The 23,822-nt window shown below is 40.2% G+C and overlaps 1 protein-coding gene across 1 annotated transcript in view; it reads right to left on the bottom strand.

Annotated features, from left to right (window-relative positions):
* Positions 1–23,822, bottom strand: part of LOC146871312 (FYVE, RhoGEF and PH domain-containing protein 2-like) — a 385,168-nt gene that overhangs the window by 275,710 nt on the left and 85,636 nt on the right. The window contains exon 2 of the mRNA XM_085646736.1: positions 4,086–4,444. Coding sequence (XP_085502862.1) covers positions 4,086–4,444 — 359 coding nt within the window. The remainder of the gene's footprint in view (positions 1–4,085; positions 4,445–23,822) is intronic.

Genomic DNA, 23,822 nt, shown 5'->3' with positions numbered 1-23,822 from the left:
CCATGCATAGTCCAGTTCAAACCGGTGCTGGGGCACTCCAGCCCCAGCTCTGGCGCGAAACTGGACAAAGGAAAGGGGGTGTAGCCACCCCCCTTCCTGGTCCCACCCATAGGAGGGACCTTGCAGGTAGCCCAGCCCACTAGCGTAGTATATTAGAAGGTAGCTGAGCCCTGCAGAATTAGATTATCCTGAATCTGCAACTTGAACAGAAACTCTGGACCTTCGACATTCGACTTCAGGAAGCAGACTGAAGAATCTCCCTTGTGGCCAAGGAGTGACCACCCTGGGCAACCAGGCACCATCCAGCGACCGCTGCTTGCTTTGCGACTGATCCTACGAGGGACGACTGCAGAGACTGACCAGCGCCGAGACTTCCATACACCTCTGAACCAGATCCACCTCTACAGCAAAGCTGAGACCCGTGGAGGCGATGAGAGACGTGGGACCGGCGACTTGGGAAAAGTGGCTAGTAACTGACTAGCGCAACTTCTGAGGCTTCCTCAAGGCTGTGCTTGGGGAATTGAGAAGCCCCCATCCCGAGCACCATCTGCAAAGAAGATCAGCTCCCCATACTTCACGTGTTCTGCGTGGGGCCCTTCTGCACCTGAGTTGCTCGACCTGTTGTCCGGTTGCTGGCCCGTTGGCTAGTGACCTCTGCGACGACGAACCTTTGATTTCACCTTGCTGGTCCGGCTCCTCCAGACTGGCACCCACTCCTCTGTGAAAGAGAAGCACCCCAGACCTTCCTGGTCTGCACCAGAAGCAAGTCCTCCATTCTGCGTGGGTTCCGCTTGCCAAGGCTTGTTGGGTCCTAACTCGACATCGACGCCGCCGACAGCAAGAGCCTTCGTGGGACAGCTCACCTCCTGGTCCTGGTCGTCCTCGATGCCTCCTGGTACCCGTGGCTGCTGCGACAAGCTTCACCTCCTCACCTGCATCTGCACGATATCGCCTGGTTCCTTCCTGATTCCTTCCCGGCTCCTGGCTGGTGACCTAGACTCTGTCCCCTCTGCTTGCAGGTATCCTTCCTTCTTGATTCCATCCTTGGGATCCGCCGGACACTCTTCACTGACTGCCTGTCAGCAACTTTCCTTCAGGCATCCATAGGAGTCAACGACGAAACCCGACGCAAGTTCACACCTATGCACCCGCAGCCCGTGGGCTAGGTAACTTGAGTACTCCGGTGCTCACAAGGGTATTGACTATCCTAGGGTCTAGTTTCCAAGTCTCTAACTCCTAGCTATTCCAGAAGTGTCCTAAAACTGTTAATTTCTAATAACTACTATTTCTATTGACTTTTACGCATTACGCGTGCGTGTTTCCACTCTGCACCTGAATCCCGTGGGCTTCCCACTTCCTAACCTTTGGTAGTATAGTGTAGCCCCAGCGATTCCCTAGGCCTAGGCCTATCCTGTGTTCGTGACAGTGGTTCTTATACCACTTACTTAGTATATGGTTTGCGTGGCCCCTAGGGCCTAACTGTATTACTTACCTGTGTGACTTAATGTATGCTTAAATAAGACTGTGTTGTATTTACCTCAAATCTCATAAAGAGTGCTGAGGGTTTGACTAGAATAAATACATTCTATTTTTATATATATCTGTTGTGGTGTCCTTTCATTTGGTATTCAAGGGATTACATATGGTATAACAGCTGGCTTCACATGCCATACAGAGTTTAGCCTAAGACTGCTCTTGTCCATGCTACCACTAGGATAGCTGGTCTATAAGGTTGACTTTACAACCAATCACCATAAGGGTTGTTTGGACTGATACAAGGTGAACACTAGAATTAGTGACATCATATATCAGGCCAATTTCTCACACTCCCCACATCCAAATATCTTTTCAAAGAGCGCGCCTCCCACCACTTGGATTGTTCTTGGCGTTTATATTTCTCCAGCAGTCTAAAATTATCTTTGAGTCCATTAGTTCTGGCACTGGAATCATTAGTTCCCTCTATGTTAGCATTGGCTTGAATCTCTACATTTTCTGAAAACATTTCATCCGCGGCGAGCTCACGGTTTCTGAGCGCGTCGGCAGACATTTCGACTTATATTGAAAAGGTTTTTCCTCCCCCGGTCAATCTTTTTGGCAATGTTAAGCAATGCCCAAACACTGTCCCGAGATGAGAGGAGAGAAGCACACCTCCCGACCCATGCAGCACTGCAATATGTAACGCGTACCTTAAAGGCTCAGATCGATTAAAAGTCCGGCAACACAGCCCGTCTACTATGTGCTCAGCCGAGCGATATGTCCGACGTGCAATCGCTGCCTGGTCCACCGCTGCCTCATACCTCCGTTGTTTCGTCTCACAATGGGATTGTTAGTACTGCGTATGGGGGGCTCCGTCCGTTTCACCCCCAACTTCGTTTGGTGCCCTGGGGGTCCCCGCCGAAGCAATGCCACGAGCCCGCGACACTGCAGGCAAGAACCGACTGATGCAAACAGACTGTCTGCTACGGAGCCTTCTTCCCGGGAGGGGGTCTGCTCACCGGCGACAGTCCAATGCCGGTAAAATATCTCTTTGACTCGTAACACATCCAATTTGAAAAAACGAGTGCAGACCTTCTGTTGTGCGGATTTAATTATTATTTAGTCTTCTGCCATTACGCATTTCGGCCGTACAAGAGGGTTTGATCACATGACAGCGCTCAAAACAGTGTCCCACTTTTTAAAATGCCAGTGCTGAAATGAATTCATGAACATAAACAAAATACTTGGTAATCCTCAGCTTATACTCAAGATAATACACGCATAAATGCTTGTAGTCATTTTTAAATGCTCCCATTGATCATATATACTTGGTATTGAAATATATAAACCAATATTTGGATATAAATATCAATGTCATTTTCCATATGATCCAAATTCATCATCAATATATATATACATACACACACATATAGTGCTGCTGTGCTGCTGCAAGGGATATAGTATAGAATAGGGAACTTGTCGCAGCAACCTTGAGCGAAAATAGTTCACAAAGCCAAGGATGCTCTGAGACTATCAAGAGTTATGTTATATTAATTTAATTTATTGAACACACAAATACCTGAAGGTGTATTGGTGCTGTGACTAAAAGTATGCCCAGAGGGTCGTGATCTAGTACTGGAACAACCAGGTTTTAAGACTCTTTCTGAATGAGGATAGCAAACTTGCTGACCTAATATGCATTGGAAGCATATTCCATAATTTGCCCGTAACATAAGCAATGCTATGGCCCCCCCCCAGCTGGAGGTACGAATCCTGGGAACCATCATGAGCCTGGCGTCAGTAGAGCGTAGCTGTCTATCAGGATGGTACCAAGAAAAAAAACTTGTTGAGAATACGGGTCCCATGTTATTCAAGGTTTTATAGGTATAGCGTCTTAAACTTGACGCAGCTTGCCACAGGAAGACAATGGAGTTTCCGAATCTCCTTAGAGACTGACTCGTGTTTAGGCAGATTCAATAGGAGTCTTGCGGCTGCATATTGTACCGTCTGTAGTTTTTTTAGATGTTGTTTCTGCATATTCTGATACAATCCATTGCAGTAATCTAGTTTTGATAGCAGTCACAACCGCCCTCCTAGTATCGATAGGAATGTACGGAAGAACCTTCCTCAATTTCTTAATCCGATGAAAGGAAGCAGAAACAAGCGTTAGTTGGCTGTGAGTACAATAGCTTGTTATCAATCAGTACCCCTAGATTTTTTCCTTTTGCTACTGGTTTTGGTACTTTTCCCAACTCAATAGGCCACCATAAGCCGTCCCATTTAGGTTGGAGATTACCAAAGATCACTATCTCGGTTTTCTCCGAATTAAGCTTTAAACAGTGTTTGCTCATCCAACTATTAATTTCCAGCATACAATTTTGAAACTGATGTGCAGGGGAAGCTTGATCTTTAGAAGAGGCTATCACACTCTGTGTGTCGTCGGCATAAAGATTTAAGCCAAAGCAGAATTGCAGGATCAAAGGAGCCAGTTCTGACACATAGATATTAAAGAGGGATGGGCTCAGTGATGAGCCCTGTGGAACCCCGCAAGGCAGAACATAGGGGGTTGATTTCAAATGATCAAGGGTCACTGTTTGTCTTCTTTCCATTGGCCTGGAGGGCGCTGAGGTAAGTCAAGCTGCATCTGACAGGAGGGGTTTGCTGAGGCGACCCTTCTGCGCTGTGAACTTCATTTATTTCTGAGCCCGGCTGAGGACCCCCCTCTTTTTTTTCGTTGTCTGGGGCAGTGGCAGCTATCTGGGCTGCCCCTTCCTCTGCACTGCCCTTGTTCATCCTGCCCGGGTCTTCTGAGTTTTGGGGCTGCAGAAGCTGTTCTGCTGGGGGCAGATTCTTCAAAGGTTTCACAATGAACGGGTTACCAGACACAGATTCCCTATCTGGACTCCTTCCAGCCTTCTCATTGGCTCTCTGGGCAAAGCTGATGATGTCACTCTCCTCATCCCTTGGCCTGAGGACATAAAACATATATGTTAAAAGGCACTTTTTATGTTTTGTTGCTTCAAGAGTAAAACAGCTGAAGGTTATGAGAACATAATAATATAATGAAAACAACTCACTGGCTCCACTTTGAGACCAGCTAAGTGTCTGTTAACTAGAACACACGACAATCATTTGAAACAGGCAGGCTGACTGCAGGCTCCCACGAACCCCACCACTAATCCACTGAGGGTCTTATATTAACCACAGACCTGAATGTTCACATGTCTGCACAGCTCCTTCCCATTGACCGCTACCAGTGGCTTTTTCAGTCCACATCTCGCGAGACCCCATCATGCTGCCTTCCAAAAACCCAAGGGTTGAGCACTATGTGTCTTCTTACCCTATGCAGTTCACTGTCACTCGTCAGTCATCATCATCAAAACAACTTTATTTCGTCTCATTTGAACCATAAAAGTGCACAGTGTAGAGCAATATATATAATTAAAACATTAAAATACTCATCCTAGTTCCTAGCATTAAAGAAATCACCATACAGCAGCAGTCGTCTAATGGGATATCACAAAGCTCAGATAAAACCAAAGTAACAAAAACCTTGGAAAGAGTCCTAGAAGAAAAACTCACTAGGGGTCCGCTATTACCCCTGGGTTATCTTAAGCAGAAAGCCAAACATACTGAGGACAGTCAATACTACAATCAAGAGCACGATGATCTATCATAAGAATTTAATCAAATCCAAAAAAAACACATAAGATTCATAAAACATCATATAAGAACTGTAGCCCTTTGCTTAATAGCATGATCAATATAAGTGGTAACGGAGAAGCAGATCTTGATCGAGGGTAAGGTTTGCAGATCAAAAGAAGCGGCTCTACAGTAACAAATGTTGGCCGCCCTAAAGATGGGCAGCAGATTGCGTTTCCTCAACAACGAATAAGATTTACACACAAAAAATAAAATGTAAGGTGGTCTGTGGTGATAGATCATCACATGGGCATAAAAGAAGTTGTGAAAATAAGTGCCTTGTGACGGAAAAGGAGCGAGAAAGTGCACCGAGCAAAGCCTAAGCCTCATCAATAAGAATTTGCGGTATAGGTTTCCCACCCATACTAAGTAAGGCACAGGACTTTCAACCGGACAAATCCACATATAGGTCTGGACCGTGGGTTTGTCTACAGCACACTGCATTCTATCCTCCAGGCATCCCTCTAGAAACGTATACTTCAAAGTCCTAATGCAGGTGGCTGAAGAAGTGCTAGGAGAGGTATACAAGTCCTCCCGTCCCATGCTGTGACTTAAATTCTGTATATACTTCAACCAAGGAATACTCAAACAGTGGTCGAGTGTTAAACAGTCTGCAAGCACAGCCCTATTGAAGGATGTCTGGCTTTTGGTCCAGATTCTAAGCCACAAAAGGAGTGGTTGAATTTTAATAAGGTTGTTGATATAACCAATCCCTAACTCAGTGTGGCATACAAACGGTCTAGTGCTTTGAAGGACAGCGAGCAATCTCTTGATAAAACTATTCTCGATTTTTTTCCAGGGCCCCCTGATCTTCAATGTCCCACACCCCTACCCCATATGATGCAATAGCACAGCATTTGGCTTTGTATACTGTCGAGAGTTCCTTTATGGGTTTCTGACCACGTTTGCAGGCAAAATTAAGGATGGCCTCCACTGATTTGGAGGGGGCAGCAGCTCTACTAATCTTCAGCTGTCCACATGGGAGTTGAGTATCAAAGGGGATGCCAAGGTAGGTAAAGGTGGGAACAGAGCCAACTCTCTTGTTGTTGACTACAAAGGAAACATTTGCCTTCTTCCTTCCCCCAAAAATCATTATGTGGGTCTTGAAAATTTTGCGAAGATTCGCCAACCGGCGCCAGACTTATTGGGAATAGAATGTTGTGGATTTCCTATGGAAAATAGGTCCTAACTATAACTACCTACTGGCGACCGCCAGTAGGTAATATATATATATATATTCACTGAAAAAACCATAGGTTTCACACACGTTATAGTTAGGAATTAGCATTTAAAAAACCTTGCAAATTCACTGAAAAAACCATAGGTTTCACACATGTTATAGTTAGCTGGTCATTTTACTCGTAAAAAACCAATGAAATTCCCCCGTTATAGTTAGTTCAGCTAACTATAACTCGCGCACCAGCAATCCACTGCTGATGACCTCACATATTACATCACTCATGACATGGTCAGTGACATCACTCATGACATCACTGATGACATCTCAAATGACATCACTGATGACATCATCCAGTGAGTATGTGTTACTCATAAATTTCAATATATTTAATATATATACGGAAAGGCCTGTTTAAGAATGAGTGGGTGTACAAGTGTGTAAATGGATGATTTTCTGTGGTGCATAACATGATTCTTTAAGTAAGTCATTAAATGTTTCTTACTGCAGAGTAGTGACTAAACTGTGTAAATGTGTGTATGTGTGTATGTTGGTGTATAAGTAGCTGCATGGTTTTGAGAACAGTTATATGAGTCTCTATATGGGTAATTGATTGGTTGTCTGAGTATCTGTATGGGTGCCTGAGTGTTTGTGTGGGTAGGGTGTGTGTCACTCTATGCACAGATGTGTGAGTGGGCGATTCTATGGGTGCATGGTTTTAAGAGTGCATCTGTGATGGACTCTATGGGTGTGTTAGGGATTGAATATATATCTCAGTAGTATATTTGTGATTAACTACATATGTGAATGCCAGTATATGTGTGCGTAAGAGTATATAAGTCGGTAGATATGAGAGTATGTGATTGTGAAAGTGACTGTATGGATGAGTGAGTGCTTGTATCAATGATTCTATAAGAGTGTAAGATTGTGATACTATTTTTATGAGTCATTGAACTTGAGTGTGTTTTACTGCATAGGTGAGAAAATGGGAGTGTGATTATTTGCATGACTGAGTAGCTGTAATAGTAGCTCTATGGATACTTGTTAGTGTGTGAGTGTCTATATAAGTGTTTAAATGTATATAATAGTTTTGTACCGAGTGACTGTAAGTATGAGTGACTGTACAGTTGACCTTGTGGAGGTATATGAAGACCTAAGATTTAATCAGTGGGTATGTTATGATTGGTATTGCAGTATATATGGTTTTGAGAGTGGAACTCTTAAATTTTTAGTTGGTGTATCAAAGGTTATATTAGGGTGTGAGAAGATGTGGTAATTTTTTACATGGATGATGTCATCAGTGATGTCATCAGTGATGTCATTTGAGATGTCATCAGTGATGTCATGAGTGATGTCACTGACCATGTCATGAGTGATGTAATATGTGACGTCATCAGCAGTGGATTGCGGGCGCGCGAGTTATAGTTAGCTGAACTAACTATAACGGGGAAATTTCATTGGTTTTTTACGAGTAAAATGACCAGCTAACTATAACATGTGTGAAACCTATGGTTTTTTCAGTGAATTTGCAAGGTTTTTTAAATGCTAATTCCTAACTATAACGTGTGTGAAACCTATGGTTTTTTCAGTGAATTTGCAAGGTTTTTTAAATGCTAATTCCTAACTATAACGTGTGTGAAACCTATGGTTTTTTCAGTGAATTTGCAAGGTTTTTTAAATGCTAATTCCTAACTATAACATGTGTGAAACCTATGGTATTTTCAGTGAATTTGCAAGGTTTTTTAAATGCTAATTTTTGTATTTTTTTATTATTTTTTTTATATATTTGTTTTTCAAAAATTTCCCTATGTATACATTTATATATTATCTGTATCCTTTAATTTGGTGTGGCTTTTTTTTTTAACTTTCAATTAGGATGAAGTACAACAACATAGTTAATATCTTCTATTAACTTATGTTCATTTTTTTTTTTTTTTTTTATACATTCTTGGGGTGCGCGCTCCTAGTACGTTTGCGTACGTTTTTTGTGAATTTTGGCATACGTTATTTACGTACGCAAACATACGTTTTCGTGCGCGTTCGGAGCGCGCACCCAGTACGCATGCGTGCGTGCATCGTACGTGCTCCACGCGGTACACTTCCGTATACGCGTAGAGTCCGCGCGCTGACGTTCGCGTATACGCGCGTGCCGCGTATGCGCGTTATGTACGCAAATAGTACGTAAGCGCATGCGCGATACGCGTTTGCGCATGCGTAATTGCACCGTGCGTGCTGGGAGCTTGCACGGTGCGTGCACCTCAGGGTATGTGATGAATAAAACAACACTTTTAATTGGTTCTCATTACTTTCAGTTTCAGATTGTTTCAACACCACACCCAATCCCCTCATAGCAAGTCATGTGTTCAAGAATCATCACTTTTGATTGGTTTGAAGTACTTTCAGTTCCAGATTCTTCCAACACCACTCCCACTTTCCTCATTATTAGTTCTGATTCCCTTGGAGAAGGAGCTAATCTGTTGTTGAGAGACAATGGCTGAGCAGCATTCATCTTCAGAGAGTGATGAGGACACTCTTGAGAGACAGAGGAACAGGAAGCAGAAAGACAGCTTTATATGGCAGTTTTTCACTTTTCCAGAGGGACAAAAAAAGGTAAATGCACCTAAAGTTACTTGTGTACTTTGTCAAAAAGTCTTGTCACGTGGGAATCCTAACAAGAAGTATTCTTTTAGCATTCACACTATGTTGAGGCATGTTGACAAAATGCATCCAGTGACTTTTCGTCGAGCTTCTGGAGCAAACCATCCACCTGCTCAGCCGACGACATCTGCAGCAGCTCAGCCGAGCACATCTTCGGCAGCTCAGGCTAGCACTTCTACTGCGATGGTGCCTTCACCTTTTTCTACACCTCTTGTTGGACCACCTTGTTTGGCGAGGTTGTCTACACGGTGCACTGATTGCGGTAGTCTTATTTCTGTGGGGGAGACCAGTCTTGATCTCCTTCAGCACAAATTTGATGCGCATCATTGCTCTAGGCCATAGATGTTTTTTCTTTTTTTCGTTTTTCTCTTCCTGTTTCCCTACATTAACTCAAGGGCTCTTTTCAGAGCCACCTAAAAACTAAACCCAAAAATATTTTTGGGGGATTTTTTTTTAAAAAAATTTTTGGGGTGCGCGCACTCTGCGCGCACCCAAGGAGGTGAACAAAGAGAGGTGAAGGAAAGGAATCATGAAAAGGAAGGATTGAGAAATACAAATATTTTTTAGTTATCTTATTTTTTAAAAAACTTATTTTGATAAAAAACATTTTTAATATTTTGCAGGGAAACAGAATTATATTTTTTAATTTTTCTTTCAAGTTCTGAAAAAAAAGAAAAAAAATATTAATATTCAATCATACATTTTATAAAGCAGTACATCTTTTTACATATTTTACAAAGCAATTTTTTGCCCTTTTTTTGCTGTTTTCAGAATTTTTAAATTTTCACTTAAAATAGTGAAAACAATTTTATTCATCATTTAACAGCGGGCAAAAAAAAAACAATCAGAAAGATTGTTTAAAAAAGCCCCAAAACTATCCACACTAAAATATACCTTGTTACAAATATTACATATATATTACAAATACCTTTCTAGATGAATAACATTTTTTTAGATATTCCGTCTTTAAACTTTGTTGCAAAAGCACATATGGCAAAATAATATCTATCAAAGAAGTCCACAATTGTTTTATTACTTTTCCTTTCGGCCAAATAGTAATTTCAAAATCCTTTTATTACTTTTCCTTTAGTCCAAATAGTAATTTCAAAATCCTTTTTAATTGATATCTTCAATTATAATCCTTTAAAATTTCAAAAAATGCTTTCTTCAGATGCAGTTTTTATTTTTTTAAATTTAGGTTTCAGAAAAATTAAGTAAGAATTGGGTAAATCGTAAGGCAAACGTTGTTTGAAAATCAATTGGGAATCATTACACAATGTCCAGCCTTTTTCACATTTAAGATAAACTGTGTAATGTCCCGAAGTTACAGTAGGTCCTTCATGAAAAATTATTGCAACTGTAACAAAAGTTTTGCCAGAAATTGATAATTGTTGTCCTATAAACTTCTTTATTAAAGTATCCAATTTAGAACCATCAGCTCTACAACGTTGCATCATTAAAATAACATACTGACCGTATTTCTGTAAAAATAACGTGGAAAACATGTCAGATTTACATTCAGAACATTCCATGTTATGATTGGCATCTTTAACTAATTTACTAAAAGTCACTGATTTACTTTGTGGTAATGGTAAATATATGAACCTTTCAGAATCAACATTACTACTGCATGTGTTCATACAGTTTTCACAGCAATGTTCCCATTTATAAGAGATACCAAATAAGTTTTCTACTTCTACTCCTTCATCTTCAAGTACCATCAGCATATATATTAAGAATTCTTGTGCATCTTGCTGGACATTTTGACTAAACTGTGTACTTCCTGAACATACATCTAAAAGATTTCTAACATCAGAAGCACTTTCTATTTTAGTTTTATCATTACTCAGCTTCTCATAGAGGAGACTCAGCAAAGAACAGAATCTTTTTCATGATTTAGTATTATCTTCTCTTGCAAAAAATCAAGATAAAATACAACATTCAGCACTACATTTGCGTAGCAGTTGACACCAGAGCTATTTTCAAAATGACAACCAACAACCTCTTCCACACTGTCCTTTTTCTTTTTGCTTGCAGTCTCATTACTCTCTTTTTGTTTTCTCTTCTGTACATCCTCATTACAGATATTCTCAAATCTCCTTTTCCGACAAACACGTTTTTCAAACACAGGATACTGACCTAAATGAGGAGCATAGCTCCTTCTTAATCTATTATACTCCTTTACACAGTTTGCATCAGCACTTACTTTTGAATCATCAAAGTCTATCATGAATAACCCAGATAATTTTTTCACGCGTGACAAAGCAACATATGCCATACCTTCTCTAAACACAGTAGATCCAATGTTTACAAAAGCACTGTCAACAGTTAATCCTTGAGATTTGTGAATAGTTACAGCATATGCTAGAGAAAACGGAAACTGCTTCCTACGCACATATAAGTCTTTCACAAGCAAGAAACGAACTGAACAACGACAAATGTCTTTAACCTCTTGTATCTGATCAAATTTTATTTTTAAACATTCAATTCCAACTTTTTTCTGGTAATTAATAAAACTCACAACTCTTCCCATAGCTCCATTCACTAAACCTTTCTCTACATCCAAATTACGTCTTAAAATTACTCTACAGTTCATACACACATAAAGATTCTTTTCCAAACCAGCTGTTTTTGAAATGTTTTTCTCCAGAGAATCCAATTAAGTACCCAATTTGCCTGTCAATATAACAGTTATTCGTTCATGTTCTATTTTATCCACAGCTTCCAGTTTTATGATCTCTTCATTTTCCAATTTCAAAAGTTCTTGATTGAATACAGAGCATTCATGTAGTGTTGGCATTAAGCAGATTACAGTATTTTTTTCCGCAATTTCCTTGTATATTTTCTCTGGAACAATTTGTTCTGTTGGAAACAAATTACTCAGCAACCGACTCTGTAATGCTTTTCTGCCATGTTCTGTGAGTAGTCCAATTCTTATATCTTTCAGAATACTTGCCTAGTCCTCATCATTGGCTTGCCTCATATTGGTAATGAGTTCCTTATACTCAAAATCTGTCCAAATATTTACATTGCCTATACTTCCTAATGACTTTTTTGTGTCTTCATGTGTAAGAGTATGGAATACCGGTTGTCCTTTAACTGGAGTAAGTTGCAAAAGATCTCCAAAAACGATGACGTGTTTTCCTCCAAATAGGACGTCAAAGTCTGTCTTCAGAATTTGCTGCATTCTTAAATGCACAAAGGCAAGCATTAAGTTTGATACCATGCTTACCTCATCAATAATGAGTACTTTCATTTTCTTCAATACTCTTGAAACTTCCAAGCATGCTTCTCCTGCTAGTTTGTGGTACTGTATTTTGTTCTCATGCTCTACTGGTAACATTAGCAAACGATGTAAGGTAACTCCTTTGATGTTATACGCTGCTAACCCAGTTGGAGCAGTAACAACACAAGACAAAATGGATTCCATTTTCTTCTGTAGGTAGCTTCTAATTACGTTAATTAAGAAACTTTTTCCAGTTCCTGCTTGTCCACTTACATACATTCTCATTGGTTCAAAAGATGTACATGAGCACTCTTTATTTTCATGTAGTAATCCGTGATCAATTTTTTGTCTGACTTCTTCATAAATTTGTTTTTGTTCTTCATTCAGTTGCTCCTCCAAATATGTTAAGTCTACTAATTCTTCTTGAGCTTTATTCATAGCTGTTTCCACTTCGTTCATAGCTATTGCTGCTTCATTTTCGATTATCGGTTGTCCTAGAGGATCTTGACTGAATGTCCCAGAACTTTGACTGTCTTGAGAACTGTCTCTAGTTACTTCAGCTGCAATTGTTGCTTCTTGTTCAATTTCTTCATTTAACATTTGAACATAAGTTGTGAAAGTACTACATTCGATGCTGTCTTTCCTAGCATTGAAGGAATCTTCATAGCTCTGAAATTCTCCAAGAAGTTCGTCATCTGAACGCCATGGTTTAAACAGCTGCAAAAGTGGCAAGTAGTAAAATTCCTTTTTATCAGGAGTGTCGCAACTCAGCTTCCGGTGATTTATCAAACTTCCTTTTGTTTGCTTCACCAAACATCCTTCCTCACCAATGACTTTATATTTTCCATTGTTGATATCTTCTGTGACATTCCGTTTAAACATAAAGTTCTGCAGCACTTCATAGAGACACATGTTCTCAAGGTGATGACTTCTTTGTGGGTAATATGTGTCCAACATGTTTGTTCTTAAAATGTCTGTACTTTCTGGTTCGAACTCTGCTAAATATTCAATTTCTCGAATAGATTTCAGTACCCGATTTCGCATTCCTGCAAGGCCTAAACTTGCCCAAATTATTCTTCTGGATTTTGAGTACAGACTTGCAGATGATAACCTATCTGAACATTCGTAGGATCCAATTTCTCGATGCGATAACATCTTTAAACTGAAACTGTATAGCTTCTTACTGACAGTCTTCTCATGAGAAATCTCTTCCCACATTTCCTTCAATTCTGTTTTCTCAGATTTAGTGATGTATGATGTGACATACCGAGCAACAGCAATAGAATTGTCTGCCACATACTGAATATCCATGTTAGCATTCCACATGGATAAAATGACTGGGTTGTAGTCATTTATGTATTTCGACTCTTCTTTTCTTCTTAGGTTATAGGTATTTTTTGGCGATTTTCTTGTAATAGTATGTCGCACAGCTGACATAAAACTGTTTACCCTTCCTTTTGAAAGGACAGGTCTTGGAAATCCAAATCGACATTTTGTGTAGAATTTTTCTTTGCTCTTGTACTTTCTTCGACAGTATTTTCCACACCTATGATTTTGAAAACGTAGAACTTGCTCTTTTAACTTTTTCTCTTGTGTGCTTTTAGGTATAGCACATGTTGCATATTCTTCAATGAAACTTAAAACTGCTTCATCTGCATCTGTTCCAAATTTTGGGGCATCCTTGATCCACAACAGCATATGAATATGAGGAGCACCTCTTGCTTGGTAGTCTTTTCTCCAAAAGAAATCCACAACTTCTCCAAGAGGTGGATTTTTTTTATTGCAGATGAAGGACATCATAGCCTCAAATCTATGATTAAAATATCTGCAAACATTAACCGGATCCAATGAGCACAATTCTCCTGGTGTTTTGTATTCGATGTTTTTAATGTAAGAATTTGCCTCTCGAAGAAAATCCAGTAAATCATCCCAAGCGTACTCGGCACAGCTTAGGGTAAGGAACCATGTTGGAGTTCCTAAATTCCGTAACATGCATTTTAATTCTCCATGGCGTCGGTACCAATATTCATTCGTCCCAAGCTGACAAGCCATGAGATTGATCAATTGTGTTTCCAAATGATCATCTCGGTGCTGCACTTTGTCCATAAAATCCTTAGCAGACACATTATGTAGATGTACTCCACTTTTTAAAATGTGATTTACTGCATAAGATAGTGCAGACAAGTCGCTTTCAAATAAAAGATGGAACAAATAAGGAATACTTTGACGAAATCTCGGATCTTCTGCATATAGTCTTGTAGTCCGATACTCAGAAGCTGGAATCTGTTCTGGGCGATCATCGTATCGTCCTCCTTTTCCTGTAGGAAACAGCTGGGGAAAACATCGAGCTTCCAAGCTCTCCTCCCATACACTCACGGGAGTTCCTTTTGCTTTCTTCATCTGAAACAGATCAATAGCGTTTCCCATAACTTCTTTTGAATGAAGAGGATGTATGCTAAAATGTTCATAAATTTCTTCTTCTTTTGACTTGTCCACTTTTTCAATTTGCCCAGTTGGTGTTTCTGTGTCTTCTTGAAAATCTTCTTCTTCTTCATCTATATAAATTGATTCATACCATTTATTATTCCTTTTCAAATATAAATTTGCTCTTTGTACTTTCCGTACATCTACCAGCTCCTGCCAAATCTTCCTATTCTTTGTAGGTACACCATTAACCAGAATAACTAATGGTTCAGTTTCCAAAGTATCTGCATCAATAGTTTCCATATTTTTTTTCAAATCCAATGGCAAATACACCACTCTTCCTTTTAAACCTCTCAGTAAATCTGAAGGAGGTAATTTACCAGTTTTGGGCTCCATACGTACTATGGTCTGGAACGGATGAACACATTGAATGAGTATAGACTCATATGTATTTAAATCAGAAAGTTCGACAGGAATAGCATCCAATTCTGAATTATTATGTACAGCTCTGGTCGGCATTCTATTTTCTTCTAACTTATTATAACAGTATTTACAAATACGCTGATCTTCACCCAATTCATAACAATTTTCCAGAAATATATATGGGGCAAAATCCTTCCACTTATAATTATCTTCATTTTCACTTTTTTTATACAGATCAACATTCCTTGTTTGAATTTTGTAATGGCTTCTCCGGCAACAAATACAAGTAATATTTGGTCTTTCATTGGAGATGATAGTAAATTTTGTCATTTCATCTTCAAAATTTTTAGTAACAGTGAGTTCTACATTCTCTTCCACATTTTCCTCATTAACTGTGTCCTTTTCTGCACTTTCTTGTTCTGGACCGAAGTAACAAAACTGAATCTCATCAGTAACCTTCACTACATCTGATACAGATCCACGGAACAGAGCATTATTTTACTCATTTAACTTTACTGCTGGACTTTTAGCAAAATACAATGTTCTCACAAACTTTCTCATTTCAGTATGATGAACAGCCAGCATCCTAAAATGGTGAAAAACACTTTGACACACTTTCCGAGATAGACAAGCCAGAGAATGTCCTTGCAAACCAGTATTCTCTCTCACTCTGCATGGATCTAGTCTTTGAAGCACCTTAATCTTCTGTTTTACACTCTTTTTACTAAATTCTCTTAGAAACTCACGTAATTTATCAATAGATTCCTGACGCACAGTACAAATACTACTACAATTCCAAGTGTACACTGGGGCTTTTGGACGTCTCCCCATAGCCTCAGCAGCCATCACTTCTTCCTCATTTCTTGGAACCATTTTCTCCTTTTCCATCACACAACCATCTCTACCTTCATATGCTCTACCATTGGTGTCAACTGCATGCAACAAGCTATTAATTTGAAGATAACTCTCTTCATTAAAAAATGGTTCAGTACTTGATCTGTGCTTCCATTCTCCCAAGAACACTTTACAAAAGTTACTTTTTTTCACTTCTCTTTTCCTTTTGCTTTGTGACTTCATTGCATTGACTAATTTATCTAATCTACGCATCCTATTCAAAATTAAAATAAAAAGATTTCTTTTTATTTCCAAAGCCTTACTTTTAATATTTTCTATAAAAAAAAAATTCTTAATAAATTTTGTTTTTTTCTTATATTTTTTCACATCCTTTAGCAAATTTAACATCACTCTTCTCTGAAACATTTTTCGACTAATGTTTTTAAAATCTAATTTTCGTGTTAAATCACTTTTACTTACTTCTGATTGTACATTAGCTTTTTTTTTTGCTGTTGACTCTTTTGTTGCTTTGTACCTAAAACACTGTTTGTTTTACATTTATTTTTTCCATTTTTTTGTTTTTTGAAGATCTTTTTTAAGAAATCTCTACTCTGCTTACCAGTAGACTTTTTCTTTTTGCCATCACCAGCTTTTCCTCCTATTTTTTTTTTCCAGTTTTGTCCAGATATAGTTGTTGTTGCTTTTCTTTCCTCTTTCTTGTCCTTAAAGGCATTTTTTTATTTTTTCACTGTTGCTCAGCAATACCTGCAAGAAACTGGAAAAAAAATACCTTTTTGTAATTATAATTCATTTAAATTTTTTTTTAGCTTTTCAATAATTTAAAATGTTTTAGCTTTTGCCTCTCATTTGCGTTTTAGTGTTTTCTGCTGAGTGCTAACCACCACATTTGAAGAAAACAAGCTGTCCCTTTCCTGCAAGTGCATGTTTTACAGAACAACTGCAACACAAATTACATCTCTGGCCACAATTCCTGTGCGCACACAGCCTTATGGTGTGATTCTAAGCAGAAAACAGAATTTGATTGGCAATTTCAAAGCACATTTACTACTGTGGTAGAGCAAGTGATAATTACTGTTACAGCCTGACACATTTTCCTTGTAGATTACAGAGGCAGAAAAGAGCACATGTCCTTACTGCTTTTTCATACCATGAGCATGTGCAACCTGGGTGAGTGACTACACTAGAGCAAAGGAAATGAGCCTTGGTGACGTTGAATGTGTTTGCGTTACACAGTGCTATCTGAAACAGCACACAGAGCAGAGTACTACGCATGGGAGTGTTGGAGAAGCTGCTGCGTGTGTGCCAAGAGTGTGTTTCTGGAGACTGTGTATTGTCTGGTGCAAGACAGATGAGCAAAGAGACTTCCAAAACTGCATGAAGACTGCTGGGATGTATGTAACAGTGCATGTGTGCTAAGGGTTAATTTCAGTTTTGAACATATGGCAAATACCTGTGCCTTTGCTATTTTGAAAGGGAAATCTACCCTGTTGGTTTCAAATGTTTTAGCTTTTGCCTCTCATTTGCGTTTTACTGTTTTCTGCTGAGTGCTAACCACCACATTTGAAGAAAACAAGCTGTCCCTTTCCTGCAAGTGCATGTTTTACAGAACAACTGCAAAACAAATTACATCTCTGACCACAATTCCTGTGCGCACACAGCCTTATGGTGTGATTCTAAGCAGAAAACAGAATTTGATTGGCAATTTCAAAGCACATTTACTACTGTGGTAGAGCAAGTGATAATTACTGTTACAGCCTGACACATTTTCCTTGCAGATTACAGAGGCAGAAAAGAGCACATGCTTACTGCTTTTTCATACCATGAGCATGTGCAACCTGGGTGAGTGACTACACTAGAGCAAAGGAAATGAGCCTTGGTGACGTTGAATGTGTTTGCGTTACACAGTGCTATCTGAAACAGCACACAGAGCTGAGTACTACGCATGGGAGTGTTGGAGAAGCTGCTGCGTGTGTGCCAAGAGTGTGTTTCTGGAGACTGTGTATTGTCTGGTGCAAGACAGATGAGCAAAGAGACTTCCAAAACTGCATGAAGACTGCTGGGATGTATGTAACAGTGCATGTGTGCTAAGGGTTAATTTCAGTTTTGAACATATGGCAACTACCTGTGCCTTTGCTATTTTGAAAGGGAAATCTACCCTGTTGGTTTCAAATGTTTTAGCTTTTGCCTCTCATTTGCGTTTTACTGTTTTCTGCTGAGTGCTAACCACCACATTTGAAGAAAACAAGCTGTCCCTTTCCTGCAAGTGCATGTTTTACAGAACAACTGCAACACAAATTACATCTCTGGCCACAATTCCTGTGCGCACACAGCCTTATGGTGTGATTCTAAGCAGAAAACAGAATTTGATTGCCAATTTCAAAGCACATTTACTACTGTGGTAGAGCAAGTGATAATTACTGTTACAGCCTGACACATTTTCCTTGTAGATTACAGAGGCAGAAAAGAGCACATGTCCTTACTGCTTTTTCATACCATGAGCATGTGCAACCTGGGTGAGTGACTACACTAGAGCAAAGGAAATGAGCCTTGGTGACGTTGAATGTGTTTGTGTTACACAGTGCTATCTGAAACAGCACACAGAGCTGAGTACTACGCATGGGAGTGTTGGAGAAGCTGCTGCGTGTGTGCCAAGAGTGTGTTTCTGGAGACTGTGTATTGTCTGGTGCAAGACAGATGAGCAAAGAGACTTCCAAAACTGCATGAAGACTGCTGGGATGTATGTAACAGTGCATGTGTGGTAAGAGTTAATTTGTATTTTGAAAACAGACTGCCCCTTTCCTGGGTCTGCAATTCTTACAGAACAACAACTTCACAAATTAAATCTCAGACAACAATTCCTATATGCACACAGACTCATGCTGTGTTGGTAGGCACAAAACACAGACTGCCCCTTTCCTGGGACTGCAATTCTTACAGAACTAATGCTAATTTCAAATGTGTTGCCATTTTCCTCTCTTTTCTTTCAAAGTGATTTCTGCTAAATCCTAACCATCACAATTAAAAATAAGCTGTCCTTTTCTTTCAACTGCAAGTCTTACTTTTCAACAGCAACACAAATTAAATCTCTGTCAACAATTCTTCTCTGCACACAGACTCATGGTTTGATGGTAGGCACAAAACAGTATTCCTCATTGTTACCAGTACACATTAACTTATGGTGAAAACATACTCCATAATATCTTACAAGTTCAAGACAGTTAAATATCTCCCAAACCTCAAAATGTAAAACATAACTTTTGAAGAAGATTCACAATTCTAATATTTATCTCAAAAATCACCACATACTTTCCCTCTCAAACTCATAACTCACCTTTAAAATTAGTTAGTTGTTTAAGAAATGTGCCACTCAAACAGCAGACTATCAGAGTCAGAATAACAGAGCTCTACACCTCTCTCCTCTCTCCAGAACCAGTACATGGCAATGTTTCCCTCTCTTTTTTCACACATATACATGTTAATTTCAAATCTCAGTGCTTCCCACTTTTTTTCAAATGAAATCACACATTTCTATTGGTTGAAAACTTCAACCCCTTTCCAAATGTACCCTTCCCCCAACTTGACTTCTGCCTGCTACCATAGCAACAGCTCATGGAACACTGCTGTGAGGAGAGAGGTCAGAAGTTCAGCACACAATGTTTCTAATCCAAAGAGCAAGAGTGCTTGACTTTTCAAACCTAACAGCAAATCCATAGTAATGTTCTGTGGGAACACATTTTTCTGAACCAATACAAAACATGCTTTTAAAAATTTAAACATACAGATTAGTTTTAACTGTAAAATGGTTTGAATCTGCCAATGAGTTCTTTTTTATAAAAAAAAGTATGTATGCCTCTATTTTTCAGCTGTCTTTCATTTCATATTGCCTTTCTACTGAAAGACACCTCCTGAGTGCATCCGGATCTCCTTGGAAGATGTTCACAGTGTGGATTGTAGGTCACAGCTCTGTCTTCTGGAGTGAAAAGTTTGCAGAAAAAAGAGGTATGGTGAGAGACCTTGCTTTGCCAAATGTAGACATTAAATGGATTGGTCAGAGAGGGTTAAAGTGGCACCAATTAATGCCTTTGGTGAAAACCTTTCTACATCTCCCACAGCCTAACCTTTTTATTGTGCACTGTGGTGGTAATGACCTAGGCACTCTAACTGGGGTAGGTCTGGAAATGCTTATTAAGGACACCTTTGTGCAATTGATGTCGCTTTTTCCACAAACTGCCTTTGTATATTCTAATATATGCCAAAGGCAAAAGTGGAACTGGTCGAACCAATTTTGTCCACAGATTGACAAAGCAAGGAAGCACGTCAACAAATCTATTTCTGCTTTCCTCAGAGACTATGGTATAGGTTCTATATACCACAACAACTTGCGTTACAACATGCAAGACATTTATAGAGGAGATGCTGTACACTTCACTGATGAAGGCAACAGAGTCTTCCTCTTGAACTTTAGACTCTGCATCGGTACTTACTTGTAGGTACCAAAAAACACACAATAAACACAAGGGCTCTTTTTCGAGCCACCTTATATCTAAACACTTAAATGCGATTTTTTATTCTTTTTTTTAAAAAGTTTTTTTTCGGGTGCGCGCTAGGTGCGCGCACTCGGCGATATTTTTTTTCAAAATATAAATCTTTTTTTTTGCCCTACAAGGTCCTACTGTGACCCCCTTACAATGCCTAGTGGGTCAATATCTCCCCACTCTGCCCCCTTTTCACGTTCTCCCCCTTTGTTTCTCACCCCCTCTTTATGCGAGAGACAAAATGGCGGCCGCCGCTTCCTGATTTCCACTGATTAGAATGTTTACTTACTTCTTACAACCAATCAGAAGTGCGCTCGCGCAGTGCCGAGTGCGCGCACCCAGCGCGTATGCTGCGCGCTTACAGATATATATATTGTTTTAAATGCTTTTTTCTCAGGAAATACTGAACAGATTTACACCAGACCTGCAAAAGGCACTTCATGGACCTTATGGCTACCTCTCTGCCAAATTTCACATAATTATGTTAAGCCGTTCAGGCTGTAGCTGCGACTAAAGTCCCTATGGAAAAATCCATGGGGAAAACGTGTTTTGGGACCCCCCCTTTTTCTCAGCCCCCGCTTTATGAATCACCCCGAGACTTCCAGGGTAGGAGCTGAGCGGAGCGCCCCATTAGTTTTGAAAATTTCACGAAGATAAGTCAATCGGCACCAAAGTTATTCAAAATAGAATTTTGAGATTTCCTATGGAAACTCGGTCCTAACTATAACTATCTACTGGCGACCGCCAGTAGATAATATATATATATATATATATATATATATATATATATATATGAGAAGAAAAGGGTGCCCCCGTTTGAGAAGCACTCGCAGGAAGCACTCGTAGTTCAGGGAAGGCTTCTGCATTCACCGCGCCACCTTACGCGTTTCGGGCAACGCCCTTCGTCAGAGGTATGCTGTGCGCGGCTCACCAAACACATGACTCCAGGTATATTCCCTCTTTTATTTCATTTACAGAACACGACTCAGGTGAGTGTATCCAAAAGCATTATGGGACTTGGAGTTCAAAAATTCAAACCCAGGTGGGCTGTTGGTGAGATACGAGTCACAGTTCTTTACAGCACGATGATCGCACTTTTGAATCCTTCTCCCTCCTCCTGCTCCTTGCCGCTATTGTCTCCAATGCCGGCGGAACCAAACTGCATGGCGGTGCTCCTCCCGACCTGGGCTAGGCCGTATATATGAGAAGAAAAGGGTGCCCCCGTTTGAGAAGCACTCGCAGGAAGCACTCGTAGTTCAGGGAAGGCTTCTGCAATCACCGCGCCACCTTACGCGTTTCGGGCAACGCCCTTCGTCAGAGGTATGCTGTGCGCGGCTCACCAAACACATGACTCCAGGTATATTCCCTCTTTTATTTCATTTACAGAACACGACTCAGGTGAGTGTATCCAAAAGCATTATGGGACTTGGAGTTCAAAAATTCAAACCCAGGTGGGCTGTTGGTGAGATACGAGTCACAGTTCTTTACAGCACGATGATCGCACTTTTGAATCCTTCTCCCTCCTCCTGCTCCTTGCCGCTATTGTCTCCAATGCCGGCGGAACCAAACTGCATGGCGGTGCTCCTCCCGACCTGGGCTAGGCCGTATATATGAGAACTCCAAGTCCCATAATGCTTTTGGATACACTCACCTGAGTCGTGTTCTGTAAATGAAATAAAAGAGGGAATATACCTGGAGTCATGTGTTTGGTGAGCCGCGCACAGCATACCTCTGACGAAGGGCGTTGCCCGAAACGCGTAAGGTGGCGCGGTGAATGCAGAAGCCTTCCCTGAACTACGAGTGCTTCCTGCGAGTGCTTCTCAAACGGGGGCACCCTTTTCTTCTCATATATACGGTCTAGCCCAGGTCGGGAGCAGCACCGCCATGCAGTTTGGTTCCGCCGGCATTGGAGACAATAGCGGCAAGGAGCAGGAGGAGGGAGAAGGATTCAAAAGTGCGATCATCGTGCTGTAAAGAACTGTGACTCGTATCTCACCAACAGCCCACCTGGGTTTGAATTTTTGAACTCCAAGTCCCATAATGCTTTTGGATACACTCACCTGAGTCGTGTTCTGTAAATGAAATAAAAGAGGGAATATACCTGGAGTCATGTGTTTGGTGAGCTGCGCACAGCATACCTCTGATGAAGGGCGTTGCCCGAAACGCGTAAGGTGGCGCGGTGAATGCAGACGCCTTCCCTGAACTACGAGTGCTTCCTGCGAGTGCTTCTCAAACGGGGGCACCCTTTTCTTCTCATATATATATATATATATATATATATATATATATATATATATATATATATATATATATATATATATATATATATATATATATATATATATATATATATATATATATATATATATATATATATATATATATATATATATATATATATATATTACCTACTGGCGGTTGCCAGTAGGTAGTTATAGTTAGGACCACGTTTCCATAGGAAAACCTCAACATTCTATTTTGAATAACTTTGGCGCCGGTCGACGAATCCTCGTGAATTTTTCAAAATAGGTGGGGCGCTACACTCCGCTCCTACCCTGAAAGTCTCGGGGGGATTCGTCTAGCGGGGGCTGAGAAAAAAGGGGGGTCCCAAAACGCGTTTTCCCCATGCATTTTTCCATAGGACCTTTAGACAGGGCTACAGCCCGAACGGCTGAACAGAATTACTAGAAATTTGGCAGAGAGGTAGTCCCCAGGTCAAGGAAGTGCCTTTTGTAGGTTTGGTGTAAATCTGTTCAGTAGATTATGAGAAAATAGCCTTTAAATCAATATATATATATCTAAGCGCGCTCCGTGCGCGCTGGGTGCGCGCACCTCGCCGTGCGCGAGCGCAATTCTGATTGGTTGTTAGATCTTAGTAAACATTCGAATCGGTGGAAATCAGGAAGCGGCGGCCGCCATTTTGTCTATCGCATAAAGAGGGGGTGATAAACAAAGGGGGAGAACTTGAAAAGGGGGCAGAGTGGGTAGAAATAGACCCAGTAGGCATTGTAAGGGGGTCAAAGTAGGACCTTGTAGGGCAAAAAAAAAGATTAATATTTTGTTAAAAAATATCGCCGAGTCCGCGCACCCAGCGCGCACCCGAAAAAAAACTTAATAAAACAAATTAAAAAAAAATCGCATTTAAGTGTTTAGATATAAGGTGGCTCTAAAAAGAGCCCTTGTGTTTATTGTTTGTTTTTTGGTACCTACAAGTAAGTACCGATGCAGAGTCTGAGGTTCAAGAGGAAGACTCTGTTCCCTTCATCATTGAAGTGCACACCATCTCCTCTATAAATGTCTTGCATGTCGTAACGCAAGTTGTTGTGGTAAATGGAACCCATACCAT

This window comes from Triturus cristatus, chromosome 1_1 (genome assembly GCF_964204655.1).
Source record: "Triturus cristatus chromosome 1_1, aTriCri1.1, whole genome shotgun sequence".
NCBI classification, from domain to species: Eukaryota; Metazoa; Chordata; class Amphibia; order Caudata; family Salamandridae; genus Triturus; species Triturus cristatus.
Note: the sequence above shows the minus strand (reverse complement) of the source record. Positions and strands in the feature narration are given on the sequence as shown.